General features: G+C 45.2%; 1 protein-coding gene across 7 annotated transcripts in view; it reads right to left on the bottom strand.

The window, feature by feature from the left end:
* The window catches only part of MKX (mohawk homeobox), a 57637-nt gene extending 45811 nt beyond the window's left edge, over positions 1-11826 (bottom strand). For 4 of the 7 annotated variants that reach the window (XR_005559222.1, XM_039363966.1, XM_039363978.1 and 1 more), the window contains exons 1-4: positions 11705-11809; positions 10166-10377; positions 6176-6445; positions 144-303 (exon numbers count right to left, since the gene is read on the bottom strand). Coding sequence is in view for 6 of the 7 variants with exons in the window: in XM_039363966.1 (XP_039219900.1) it covers positions 144-303; positions 6176-6445; positions 10166-10308 (573 nt within the window). In the remaining variant the exon portion in view is untranslated. Of the gene's footprint in view, positions 1-143; positions 304-6175; positions 6446-6799; positions 7177-10165; positions 10378-11704 lie in introns of those variants that run through there. The other 3 variants (XM_039364002.1, XM_039364012.1, XM_039363983.1) reach the window with 3 other exon arrangements.
* Positions 11827-14219: the final 2393 nt, after the last annotated feature.

The raw sequence follows: 14219 nt of genomic DNA, 5'->3' as shown, positions 1-14219 counted from the left end.
GTTTGTAACTTCTGGTGATCCAGGCTGCAAATGGTCTTTACACCATGCACATTTTATTTAGATGTAAACTATACTTGCTGGTACATCAGATGGCAACCAATCAAACTTTTTAAAGCAGAGTCTGCAGAGTATTTTCTTCTTACCTGGACCAAAGTCATCTGGGAGCCAAGAGCCAGCAAGATCTTCTCTGTCTTAGTTGGGTAGGGATTATCCCGGTGCTTATACAACCACTGCTTCAGTGGTCGTGCCATATCCTGCAGGGCCTGGCGCTTGTGCCTCACCTTCCCACTGTTCTGCCGGGAGCTGTGAATGAGGTAAGACAGACGGGAGAGAAAAGGTATACTGAGTTCTTAGCCTCCTAAGTCTCAGGAGCAAAGGACAGAAAGCTATGCATTCAAACAACTACTCAGGGGATGGAGAAGCAGGGCATCAATGAGTCATGAAAGGGAATTGTTCATCATGACTGTATAAATCAGGTTACTACTCCAATCCAGGGTTGAGAATGAAACTGATGAAATGTTTCACAAAAATGAACTCTCGGCTTCCACTTGTGGAAGTCTGATCTATAGCTTCTCTCATTCTCCCAAGTCAGAATAGCAGATATAGACCATAATCAATGTGGAAACAACATTACCCATGGTTTGTTAAATATACAGATCTCGGGAGTAGCAGAAAAAATTAAGCCATACATCGTAACGGCAGGCTCAAGCGATACGCTACGCCAGAATTGAACAGGCTACATTATGACTCCCCATGTGTAGATCCCCAATAGAGAGCCTATTAATGCTAACCCAACCAGAGACCAACCTCTTTGTGCCCCCCATAACACAAATAATTTTATTGTTTTTTAACTACAAGTAGTTCTCAACTTATAATCATTCGTTTAGTGACCATTCAAAGCTATTATGTCACTTAAAAAGTGATTAAAATTCAGGCACTTGACAACTGGCAAGCATCTACAATGGTCGGTAGTGTCCCTGGGGTCCTGTGAGCACCGTTTGTGGACCTTTCCAGAAAGCGTCTAACAAAGTCAATGGGGAAAGCTGGATTTGTGTTAAGGGCTACAGGATTCATTTAACAATTGCAATGACTTGCTTAATAGGCATGGCACAAAGGATTGTAAAGTTGGGCACAACTCACTTTGCAACTGCCAAGCAATGGAAATTCTGGTGCCAGCTGTGATCGTAAGTTGAGGACTACCAATACTACAGCATTATTTTTGTGAATACGAGCTTCCCTTCTCCCCTCCCTCCAAGTTTTCTCCTGCTAGGGACTGTATAGGAATAAAGCATAGAGTCAGAATATGGATCCAGTCACCCCAAATTTCAGCTCAGTTGGCTTTGTCTCTTCTGGCTTCTTAGGTCTGGACTGTCTTATTGCTATTAAGCAACTGTATTTTCACAGAAATGTGATTACAATAATTCCAACTTCAGCTGGATTATCAGTACCATCATAGAAGTCAAAATGATAAATGGGTATGACTCTGAATATACTCTGGAGCCTTTTCTAACATATTCCCGTCGTTGTACATGATCAATGGTAATTACAAGCAACATAAAGGAGAACCCTGCTGATTAAACTAAAGGTCAATTGATTCCAAATATTTCCCAGAAGGATCAGCCTCAGTCTCTGAGACATATGGGGCAACTGAGGCATGAAGGCCACAGTTCTTTAAACAAAGATCTAAAGGCATTCAGAGCAGCCCACAAATGCAGACATATAAGGGAGCGTAGATTTACAACTATGCATAATCATTTATTCAGGTTTTATGGAAGAATACACAGAGAGGAGCTTGCATGTTTACCTCTCTAACTGTATAAAAAAAATCATCCCAACTATATGTAACAGTTCTGATACTTCTCATATTCATAAAATAACGCTGGAGAAAGCAAATATATAAGCATGTGAACCAAGGGCAAAACTCATCCCCAAGGGATGGAGGACAAAAGAGTTGTCAAACTGGAGGCTTTGATAATTTAAATACCATCATTCAGTTCTGGCCTGCATACTATCTCAACTTCTTATGAAGATAAAAGATCTTTCTCAAGTAAGGAAGCTGTTAAAACATTGTCTGACCTTGGATTTGAGAAGAAAAGAAATTGCAGACAAAACAGTGTTTGCTAACAGAAAACATTTGGTACTTGACACAAGTCTTTAGCTTTTTTCTCCATGTCTCACTGGACACAGATATATCATGCAATGAGGCCAAAGCAAGCAAGTTCAGCGGTCTTCTCCAATGTAGAACTCCTCAGCCATGCTAGCAAAAATATCAGGCATTATTATCCCATTATAGCTACGGCAGAGGTCCCCAACATTTTGGGCACCAGGGTCCAGTTCCGTGGAGAGAGGTTTTTCCATGGACCGGAGGGTGCATGGTTTTGTGTGCTGCCTGCATTCCATGGATGGGGTTTTGCTTGTTTGTGCAGCCCAGTTGCTGGCATGCTATGGCCCAGTACTGGTTCACGGGCCGGGGGTTGGGGATCCCTGATCTATGGCATTGGGAAGTAAAGGGCTGGCTTAATCAACAAACTCTCCTGCACTTTTCTTTCAATTCTATCTTTAAACAAGGGATCTACTACCCTCAGCATCTAGCAATATGGCTGCTATTAGGATGCAAAAGAGCCCCCCCCCATGTAGGCAGGAAGAGAGGAGCACAAACCCCTTCCCAAAGAATTGCCCATGGATTAGTATCAGTCCAACAGACCACACTAAGAACAGTAAGTGTACGCTACTTCCAAACGAATTCAATCAATGGGAGGTGACTGGGCTTGCTAATAATTGGCTCCACAATGGGGACATGTAGGATAATGCTTTACAATCTCAGCAGTTCAAAGATGTGTGAACTTCAGTTCCCAGAATTCCCTAGAGAGCATGCTGTAGAATTCTGAGAGTCAAAGACCATATGTCTTAAAGTTACTGAGGTTCCTTAAGCAATTGAGCATTTTCATATATATTTGAAACTAGGTAAATCTGTCTCAGTGGGAGACCACATGTAAATTTCCAAACACACCATTTTTGTAAGTTCCATCATGGATCATGTGCTGCTTAAAGCAAATTGCACCTAAATTAATCAGTACTTAACTAAGAAAGGCAAGGTAAAAATCTACTAACTAAAATGAATGCTTTCTCGGAAGGAGCTTCTCTAAAGAAACCTAGTTTATTTTCAGTCATTATTCTACTGCTCCTTTAGAGTGCAAAATCTGTGCTGGAAGCCAGAAGCAGGAATAAGAGATGCAAAACCATCCTGGACAGAGAAAAATATGTATTAATTTAACTAGAGTTAAATTTAATTAAATGCAATCCATATCACTCTTCTCTACTTAATATGCTCTCCTGTCCTTTGCATTACAGTTAATATTTAGTATTAATACTTGGAGAGAACCTAAGGGTGCACCCAAGGTTTTAGTGGTGTCCTGGGTCTTCATTTTCACAGCTTCATTATACAATATGCTTGCTGAACACACTGTGAGCTAAGCTGAGGACAGTCAATTGCTCTATTACAGTAGGCAACGGTAGGGGGTGTCCTCCCAAGATCAACAATGTCTTCATATGAAAAACTTCCCTAGGTTGGAGCAGGAGATAAAGACTTAAATTCCATTCCTTTCGCCAGGTGCTTCTACTTGTATTTTAAAATAAGACAACTGACTCAGATCAAAAACCCCAAAGCTAGCTGGTAAATATATAATCAAAAGGGGCATGACTCTCATACTAATCCAGGACTTGGGTGCCAGTTTTCCTGTGAGCCCCAAACATGAACCAGGAAGCTGAGATCAACTTGCAGGACAGGAGGATGTGATGGGAAGCAAACTATGTAATCTTGCTATCTGGTAACACAACAAAAACATTTTGTATATTGTTTGTCCTGGGGCAAGCCTTCCCTCAAGAATGCTCTCACAATTCCAAATAGGGCAGCCAGTTCCCCAAAGTGAGGAACTTAGTTTAACTGATAGTGGGACTAATGTGACCATGACCCATCTTGTTTTGAGATCAAGCAATTTACATATTTGGCTATTCAAGATATTTGAACAATAACTTCCTTCCCACTTCCAACGCTCTGAGTCTTACATCTGTTTATGACTAATTATTAAGGGGAGCTCATGTCAGTAATTTCTGCACATGACCAATCTTAAATGAAATTAAATTTGACCTTTGCAGACAACTCGGTACTGATAAGCAATTAATATTCTAGATACACATAATTATTTATCCAATATTATGGATAGATAATATTGCACTCTGAATTTTTCTCTAGGCAAAGGCAAATATTTGCCTGATGGGATGCTTCTGCATTCCTATCCCAACAGAAGTTCATCCAATGGAAGACATTAACAACTTTGTCTCATCTTTCAGGCATGTATTGTTTTTTTAGGCATGTCCTGTTTAATTAATGTAAAGCCTAACCATATGCAGTCCCCCTTCATGGAAAGAAGCTTTACTGAATAAAGTTCCATGGAATTTACACAGAGGCAAGTTTACATAAGTTTGTATCCAAAATCAAGACACGAAGGGGAATCATTAGAGAAACACATTATAACCAGAGGCAGGGTTGATCTCCCCTTAAAACTGGCCCAGGAATTTTGGTATCCCCAGTGAGAAGACGGGCACGCAACTACACAAATTAAGCAACGGGGCTTGGTCTTTCCACAAATCTCAAGAAATATCAAGAACCTGCTTGAGAGCAGGCCTTTTATTGATTTCTGTTCATCCAGAGATTTCTTCTGTCAGTTTCCTATTCCACTGCTCTTTGTCCTTCCACACTATTGCCAATTTCTGGTTAAGGTTCTGGAGTTCGATCTTGTAATTCTATTGAGGCTGCCCTCAAACAATGCTTATTCCCTCCCCACTCCATCCATGAATGCCCCCTTTATTTTTATTTTTTATTTCTTTTAGGTCTTTTTTACTTGTTACTATTATTATTGAAATATAATTTAGTACGAATCAGTTGGTAGTAGCATCTCAGCATTTCAATGCAGCACAACCATTCTTTTGGTAACCTGAAATATTTTGTAAGTATAAACTTGATGAGATTTTTAACTTTTCATTTCAGAGAAAAAAGAATTTGTTCTCCCTTTCCATTTTTGATATCCCTTAAATTTCTGATGAAGATACTTCCCACAAATGAGCATTGTGATCTATGTGCATTATTATTAGAATTGTCTCATTTTGTTTATGAAAGCATCTATAATGATCTTATAATAAATGTCCATGTACAAGCCATCAACCGACCCATCCATCCATTTCATGCCTATTTCTGAACAAAAGGGCAAATGTTGAGTCCTTTAGATTCATAATGTAGACAGTAGATAGATCAGGGTTTACATGTTAACACAGTAGCAGATAAATAGCAATATTGTTGCAGTCAGTTGCAAAATAATTGTATAAAAGCATTCCTAAAAGCCAACCAAGTCTGGATAAATTTTCAACAAATAAAATCATATTATCTGTCACTTGAAAAGCAATAATAAACAGCAGTAAATTTGCTTTGAATGGTTAAAATATCCACAACGAAAGGAATTCTATATCAATTAATTGACTCCATATTAATTATTGTCTCTAGCTGCCTCTCAAATGTAATAGATATGGCTAGTTTCCTTTCTTTTGAAATTATTATTATTATTTATTACTACTATTATTACTATTATTTGCAGCAACATCAGTTTGCTCAGATGTAAATCCCACTGAAGTCTCTCTCTCTTAGGTAAATGCTCAGCCACTTCAATTTTCAGTTATTGTTCTGGCACAACTTTTTCCTGTTCTCACAGTATTTAGGTAGTTTCTGATTTCCAGCAAAACACTAGTTCATGTCAGTTGTATACAGTTTCACTGCCAAGCCATCGGTGTGATTTTCATCCTCAAAGCATGCCTGTATCTTTTTAAAGTGCTTGGAAATAATTCAGTGGAACATAATTGTAACTAGACTCTAGAATGCTGAGCTGAGCTTAACAAGAAGTTTGGAAGTGAAGGTGTTGCCAAAATGGGCATAAATGATGGGTTGATTGGGTCATTCACACAAGGCCCTTGTTAGGAAAGGCTAAGAAGAGGAGGGGGACAGCGACCCCAGAAGGTGTTCAACCGGTATTCCCAGCCTCTCACTTCTCCTGCCAGACAGCCCCCCTCTCCTCCCACCTGCCCCCCAAACCTCCCACCCAGCCTCTAGCAGCCTGCGGGCGCCTACCCCGTCCTTTTATGGCGAATGCTGAGGTTGTCTTTATTGGGAGGACGGTCGGGCAGGAGGACCTCCGGGTGAGGGGAGACCTCCAGGACCGGCCCGTAAGGCCGGCTGCTGTTTCTGTCGTGCTCCTTGGCACTTTCTTCGAAGAGCACTTGGCCACTGAGCTTGTTGAAGACGATGGCGTTCATGACTGGAGGGTGGCAACGTCCTTCAGGCGAGACCAGGCCGGCTGGGTGCGGGCAGGCAGTTCCGGTCAGCGGGGACAGGCGCGCGCTGCAAAGGAGAAACCTCGGGTTACTCGGGTCCGGGACATCACCCGACGCATCGCGGAGGAGGGGAAGGGAACCAACGAGATCGGGGGCGAGAAATTGCCCACCAAGGGAGAGCCGCCAGCTGCAGCTGCTGTAGCCGTCAGGCTACCGAAGGAATACACGTCCCTTGACGCCCCCTCACCTCCCACCCCCCGCAACGGGGCGGGAAAGAAGGGAGATCGAAAAGTTGCCAATATTGAAGAGCGGGCATACGTCGCTCTTCGAGACGCCCCCGCTAAACCCAAGCCCCACGGCTGAGTTCGCACGCCAGAGCATCTCGTGGCTGGTTTAATCGGGGCTAGAGCGAAAAGCGAACCTGGGCGTTGAGCCTCTTCAAACAAGGCTTACTGCTCGGAGAGAGGTGGAAACGCGGCGCGCTTTAATCAAGGCCGCCTCAGCTGAGCTACTGGGCGATCCTAACCTCGGTTTGCGTTTAAGAAATTTCAATGACTCTCTGCGAACTCGCCTCCTTTTTTTTTTTTTTTACCTGGCTATTTCCATCCCTTGCAGCAGCATCACTCTCTTCCACCGAATCGGAGACGAAAACCCAGCATCACCCCGCTAATTTGCCGTCGCGTCCGCGAATGAGAGACGGAAGCTCCGTCCGGAGGGCAGGCTGCTTGGGCAGGAGGGCGTAGCTGATGTGGGTGTCTGGGGGCTCCCCTTCCCGGCCGGTCCCATTCCCCGCCTCCTTTACACCTGTCTGCACGCCCCCTAGCGACAGGACCAATTCTTCAAGCAAACAAGGAGCTTTCGCCAGAGAGAGTTTTCCCAATAATTAGGCTGTTCCTCCCAAACACACACACACACACACACACACACACACACACAGACACGTATGGATAGAAAGGGGGACAAGCTGGAAAGGGGGATAAACAGCTCTCTTTCCCACCAGGATTGCGACTTCTCCAGGTTGTTCAAAAATAGTTTGTCACTCTTTTTTCGGAACGTTTTTGTTGTTGGTTTGTTTCCCAATCTACAGCACAGATTTTTCTGGTGTTTTTTCCAGCCAAGTATTAGATCTGATACAACTTTGATAAGCTTTTGTGTTTGTTTCTTTGCCTGAGAAGCAGACAGGTTTTGCAATGGAGGTGCCCACTTTGCTAATGTAAAGCTGGGGACTTGTTTTGCCTAACGTACATATTTATTTGTTTCCTTCCCCCCTCCCCCCAAAATAATTTACTATTAAACTGGAACAACTGTCTATATTTTATTATTCTTAGCAGCCTCAAGCACTGTTTGTCCAGAAAAGGAGGGAGGCCACTCTAAGAAATGAACAAACGGTTATAAGCACAAATGGTTGGGGAAGCGTTTTTGCTGAAATTTGCTTTTTTTTTTTTTTTTTTTTGCAAGACCATCAACAGACCTAGGATCCAAACTGTCGCTTAAAGGAAAAGAACAGAAACATTGACTCTCCTACTTGTGTGGTGGAGGTTTAGAAAAAACAAAGGCAGTCCTGAGCAAACAAGGATGTGCCTGCACCCCTACACTTGAGAATGTACACGCATTAAATCTCATGTGAATGCATGGGACTTGCGAAGGTGTGGGAGCCTTTCTTTTTTCCCTGGGTGCTTTAAACCACTCGAGGATTCTGCCTATCAAGCAGATACATCTGTTCCAAGCCTAAAATATTCTGCTATGTTGTCGATTTGGATATAAATAAATATGTGTGAATACAGCACTTGAGTGTCATAGTAAAACTCCAGGATTATTATGAATTGTTTTTGAACAACCGGGATTTAAATCAGCTTTTCTTGTCTGTAAATGTGAACACCTACAGAAAGATAGGGCCAACACACGTTTACGATCTGACCTTGTCTACTTTTGAACTTAAGCCGGATCAGACCTTGTTAGTACTTGGATGGGAGACTGAGGGGAAATCCCAGGACTGTAGGCTAATTGAGAAATAAGGGGAAAAAATCACAGGAAAAAAAGGAAGACAACCCACTGTACTGTTCCCAAGAACATTCCATGGACGTCCCTACAAGCTTCTGGAAACAGATCTCACTTTGTGATGGGAAATTCTTCAAACAGGGTCAACCTTTGCAAGTGTAGCAGACAGCAAGACTCACTCAGCTCAATCGGATTTAGTCCCAACTGACTGTTGAATTGTAGCCAAATGTTATTTTAGTTTAGTTTATTTAGAAACCTGCACAGGATACCTTTGGTAAGTTCCCCCAACTCCCCCCCCGCCCCACCTTCACCCTTCACACACGGCAAGTAATTAAACAAATACAAAGTTGGAAATTTTGATGCACCTCGCAGATAGCGGCCATTGGTTCAGGGTCCCTGGATTCATCCAGACCAATCGAGAAGCATGCCCATAAGCATTCACACATGATTTACTAATATGGACAAAAAGCGTCTGATCAAATATCACATACCTCCGAGATCTGAAGACCAGTCTGATAGAGGAAGGTGGGCATCAGAAATAGAAGAGAGACGATCCTGAGTGGAGTATGGTTAGGGGAAGAAACCGGAGGGGGTGGGGTGGAGGAGGGCTCTTCCCAATCAGAAAAAGAAAGGCAGTGATGCTGCCTGTGCCTATGGGTGCTCATTGCTAGAGATAAGGCTAATTACAAGTCTGGGCTTGTTTAACCACGTTTTACTAATAACTATCGTTGGTTTGCTTCACAACGACTTTGATCACCACACACCATTCCACCCTCCAGTTGCACCCTGGTTTAGCCGGTTGGGTAGACTCAGCCAGAGAGATAGCAGGACAGGAAGAGGAACAGAGGCGAAGTCTGCAAAAGATGCGCAGAAAAAGACGCAGACAAACAATCTTGGAAAACTCGTTTCTGAAATGCGTGTGCATTAAGGGTTTTTCCAAGGCTGAAGGGGCCTTCCTTGAGAGGCGAGATAAGTTTATCAACTTGTCCAGCTCTCATCCATGACAAGAAAACGAAGCATCGCCCAAGCAGAAAGCACATTCAGATTCACATCTACGCGTTTCTGGGTGGGGGAAGGCGGAGAGATGAAAGTAGAGTCCCGGGTGGCGTCGTCGGCCTTATTCTGCTTCTTCTCGCCCTCCCCACTGCTGCGTTCCCCCCTTTATTCCAGCCCAATCTTTAATTTTGCTACCGGTTTGCCTTCGCTTCGTCAGAACCCACACAGGGAGCTTTTCGCGGCCGGAGCTCCCTTTGGCCTCTCTGCTAAGCAAAGCCACTGAAGGGATCCCGCTCCAACAGCGCCCCACCCTCGCGCCATCCCCATCCCAAAGAAACTAAGCCTTCGCCACCTCCAGGAGTCGCGCCGCCTTCGCCTCACCCTCCACTGCAAAAAAACGTTGAAGTAGCCACTGTCAATATTGTTGTTCAGACTCCTTTCGGATTTGTCCGCAAGAAAAACACGCTATGGACGCGCGACGGTCTGGCAGGCCGCTCTGCGGGTCGGCGGGGGACTGGCCTCCAAGGCAATGGGACAAACGCTACTGGACCTAAAGAAGACAGGAACCTGCCGGGCGCTCTGGGCCCAGGCAACAGACAACTCTCGCGCCCCCCACAGTCCCCTCCGGTCCTCCGCCCTCACCAGGTGTCTGCCGGCCAGCCCTCAGGACTTTTCCCAAGAGCGAATCTGGCACTGTCATATTTCAAGCATCATACAGGTCTTCCTCTGTGGGGATGCGACCTTTTACAAAAAAGATAAAAGAAAGAAAAGCCTCCGGGCCCCATCAAATTACCCCGTTAGGATGGCCTCAGCTGAACCAGCGGTACTTTTCCCAAAGTTAAACGGTAGCATCTTGGGTTGCCTCTGAGGGCGTCCAAAGAACCTTCCTTCACTCCTCTGAAGCCGCCACCACTCGAAGGCCTCGGTCTGGTTCATGTTCGCCGGACTCTTCTGTTCCCGACAAAGGCGTTCCCACGCGTGCTCCAGGTGAACCAGGGTGGTCCCCTTCCGGCAGAACCAAAAGAAGTTAGAAACAAGCCCGTTGGGGCGATAATAATCCTATTGCAATTTGTAACCTGTGAATCAGAGCCACTGCCGAAACATTTAGTTTCCACTAATTAAGTCGAAACATGTGTATTTCAAAATCTAGAGCACGTGAATTTCAAATATCCTGAGAACATACAGTTTGCGAAAGTCGCATCAATCGTGTCTAGATATCTCAAGCTCCTTGTTTAAGGCACAATACAGAGCGGCGCTTAAAAGACACGGGTCATTGGTGGGAGTGGTGGGAGAACAGTACGCAGGAAAAGGCGACGACTGCTTCCCGCAGCGGGACCCAGTTTCCGCAAAGGTCGCCGCAAATACCACTAGCCCGCTCCTCGCAAGCGCTCCTCCGCCGAGGCCCCATCAACTTTCGCAGAAATGCGGATGCGCACTCTAGAGAACAGACGGCGCCTAACGGAGGATGCTGCGCCGACTCCCTCGGATGATTCTCCTGCGGATCTGCGCGTCCCAAACTCGCCTAATACCGGTAGAGGTGCGGCAGTTCCGCTCAGAAACGGGACAAGGCGCAGTTCACTTGTGCCATTAGTGATGGTGAGTTTACGAGATCAAGCGCCGGCCTGCCCCCAGTCAGCAAACAGAAAGACAAAAATAAAAGCACCCGCTTCCCTTAGGAAGCCGAGCAGGATCTTTTGCGCGCCTTCTCCCCACAGCCTCTGGTTGCTATTACTATGAATCTTATTAACTTGGGGTGTGGGGAGTGGTGGGGGTGATGGGGGATGCTTCTGGCAGGGAAGGCGTTCGGGCTGTATTCTCAGTAATATTGTTTTTAGGCAGAGAAGCCGCTCAACCCCTTGAAGGACGCGGCTCGTTTCAAACGGGAAAGAACAGGGAGAGAAGTCGCGCGCACTAAGCGAGCGGGACCGCTGAGCAGCAGCGAAACCGAGCGCTTACGAAGACCAGGTCGCGCCCGGACGTGGTGGACACGGCCGGCGGACTCACTAGCTCTCCCTTTGGACTGCAAAACCTTAGCGACCTTTCACCTGTAGTCCCACCGCCCTGCCAGGATTCCCACTTTCTTTCCTCCGTAGGAATCGCAAGAGACCAGCTGCGGACAGAGCCTTTATCTCTTGCAAAAAGGAAGGCGGAGGAAAACCGGGACCGGGAGAGCTTGCTGGTACAAAAGGACCACTCTGTGCCCGAAGGTGAGGTTGAGATAGGTCTGCGGTGACGGGCCCCTCCCCCCCCCGTTGCCTTGGTTCAGGTCAAGCTCAGCGCGCGCGCGCGCGCGTCCTCTCCTACTCCCGGGGATGCCTCCAGCGGTCAGTACCTGGCGGCTGTTGGGAGTTGCGATGGCTGCGGAGCCGGGATTCGGTCTGACTGCGTGCTTGTTCGTTGGTTTGCTTGGCTCCGCTCTTCCCTGCTCCCATCCCAGCTCCCGCCACACGCTTTCGGCACGCACACCGCTCGCGAGAGTTCTCGCCCCGCGGCGGCAGCTGCTCGTCTTTATTGTCCAGACCGGAGCGCCCTAGCCCGGGAACATGAATAGCTGCGTCTTCTCATGTTTCCCCTTTGGCTAGCTCAGTCTGCGAACATCGTACCATTGTCGTATCCAGCTTCCGGGGCCGCGGCGGTCTGCGAAGCCCGCGGCGGTGTCTGTCAAAAGGACAGGGAGGGACCCAGGCGAGGTGGAGAGCGCGGCGGGACCCTGGACCGGCCGATCCTTTCACGGAGGAGGATCGCGGTTGTTGCATGTCTTTCAGGCGACTCCTGTCTTGTCCAAGGCGGGCAAAGGACGAAAAGAAATTAAACATGACCCTTCTGGCTGGTAGAATTATCTGCCAAGGGGATCAAAAAGCTGAAGGAGAGCCGAGAGACACTTCGCTATTACGCTGTGTTTCCCCGACCTAGTATTTCCAAATCGTCTTGGACACCAGTGGCCACAATCTTCAGTCATTCTAAAAGATGAAGAGCAACATAATTTGGGAATCTTAAAAGCTGCAGTCTGGGAGAGACCCAATCTGGAAAGGTGATTGCCCGAGTAGTGGATGCTTACGGTGCATGACCGCTAATAAGTAATCCTATTCAGTTTAATTCTATCAGTTCCCAGAGGGTGCAAGATCCTGGCCTCTTTAGGCTCAAAAGAGATAATCAGAACAGATTAAACACAGAGATTTATGGAGGAAGCTAGTGAATTTTGCAAAGTTGTAACCTGTTTCTATACGCTTTACACTGATTTGTGAGCTCATGGAAAGATAAGGGAAGTCCTGGAGAAGGCAGCACATTCTGCTCACTCTGGAGATGGAATGAAGGGAAATTGAAATAACCCAAAATGATCCAGGGATTCAGACAAGCATTTTAGCCATATCAAAAGAGTCACTTTTCACTGATCTTTCACCTTAAGGGGGTGGGCAGCAGAGATCTCTCTTTCCACCCAATTATTTGTTCATTCATAAGTCTATCACTATATATCTAAATCTAGTGCGCCCTCTTGGATGACAATATAAAGGTATTTTGAGTATGACTGTGTATGCTAGGCCCTGTACACATGTGCTCATGCTGGATTTATAGACATAGCATATGCTGCATAACTTGAATACAAGTTCTTCCAACTAAAGTTTAAATCAACATCCCCAACTTGGTGGATTTCAGATATGTGTGTGTCATGTCTGCAATGCCTGGTTGAAATGCAGGCTTAAAACATTTTGTAGTTGCCTCAAAAATTATGAAAAATCATCAAGTTCCAAAAGATGGGATAGAATGAAATGGGAATAAAAGTATTAGACTTCAAAGGCCTGTGTGGGGGAAATGAGTTTAACTGAAAAACCTTGACTTGACTTCCTGCAAGAGTTATTCTTAAGTTGTTTCTACTGAGTCCATTGGTGGGCGGGAAAGTTTGTTCCAAGTAAAGAATTGTCCTTGACCGATGAGTAGATAAATAGCATATGGATTACCACTGACTGAATTCAGCAGCTCCAGTAAATTAGATTCTGTATTGTTTAATGTAGATCCCATTTTGGCTCCAGAAGCAAAGAGTGGCTTTTATAGAGGTCTCGATTTTTTTCTTCACAGCAATGCTACGGAGTACCTTGGATGACGGGGTGTGACTACTCTTGAATCATTCGGTAAGTTTTAATAAAGTAAGAATGGAAAGAATTGGGCAACAATTCAAAAAAGGCTATGACACTAAATGCACACATTTATAAGTAGCCCCAATGAATTAATTAGGATGAGTAAACTCTCATAGGAGTGGGAAGTTCCATGTTAGTTTCCAAAGTGAGAAAATCCTGATAAAGTCCTTGCATAAAAGTTGATGTTCTTTCATGGAGCAAATCATAGGAAGTGAGGAAGCCATAATTTTGTAGCAAAGCAAGTCTTTAATCCAGCAGAGGACACTTATACCCCTTAGATTTTGCTGACCTGCAACTCTCAGCAATCCCATCAACATAGTCAAGAGAAAAGGAAACTGGAACTTGTAGTTATCAGCATCCAGAGAACCACAAGTTTCCCATGATTTTAATAACCACATGGCTTTTCTATATATTTTGCTAAAAGTATAAAGCAATGAAGGCTCAGTACGGTAGAAAAGAGAACTTATTAGTGAAAAAGTGAGTACTGGATAATATATATTTGTATGTGTGCCCGTGCGCACATGCCTGCGCACGCGCGTGCACACACACACACACACACACACACACACACACACACACACACACACACACACGAGTCATTCTTGAGTCCTAGAACTGCCTGGGACTAGTCCCTGTTGTTTTCTTGGCAAGATTTTGAAGTGATTTGCCATTGTTTCCTTCCTAGGGCTGAGAGAATGAAACTGGCCCAAGGTC

This window comes from Crotalus tigris, unplaced genomic scaffold, assembly GCF_016545835.1.
Source record: "Crotalus tigris isolate CLP2741 ecotype Arizona unplaced genomic scaffold, ASM1654583v1 scf7180000017591.2836849, whole genome shotgun sequence".
Taxonomy (NCBI): domain Eukaryota; kingdom Metazoa; phylum Chordata; class Lepidosauria; order Squamata; family Viperidae; genus Crotalus; species Crotalus tigris.
Note: the sequence above shows the minus strand (reverse complement) of the source record. Positions and strands in the feature narration are given on the sequence as shown.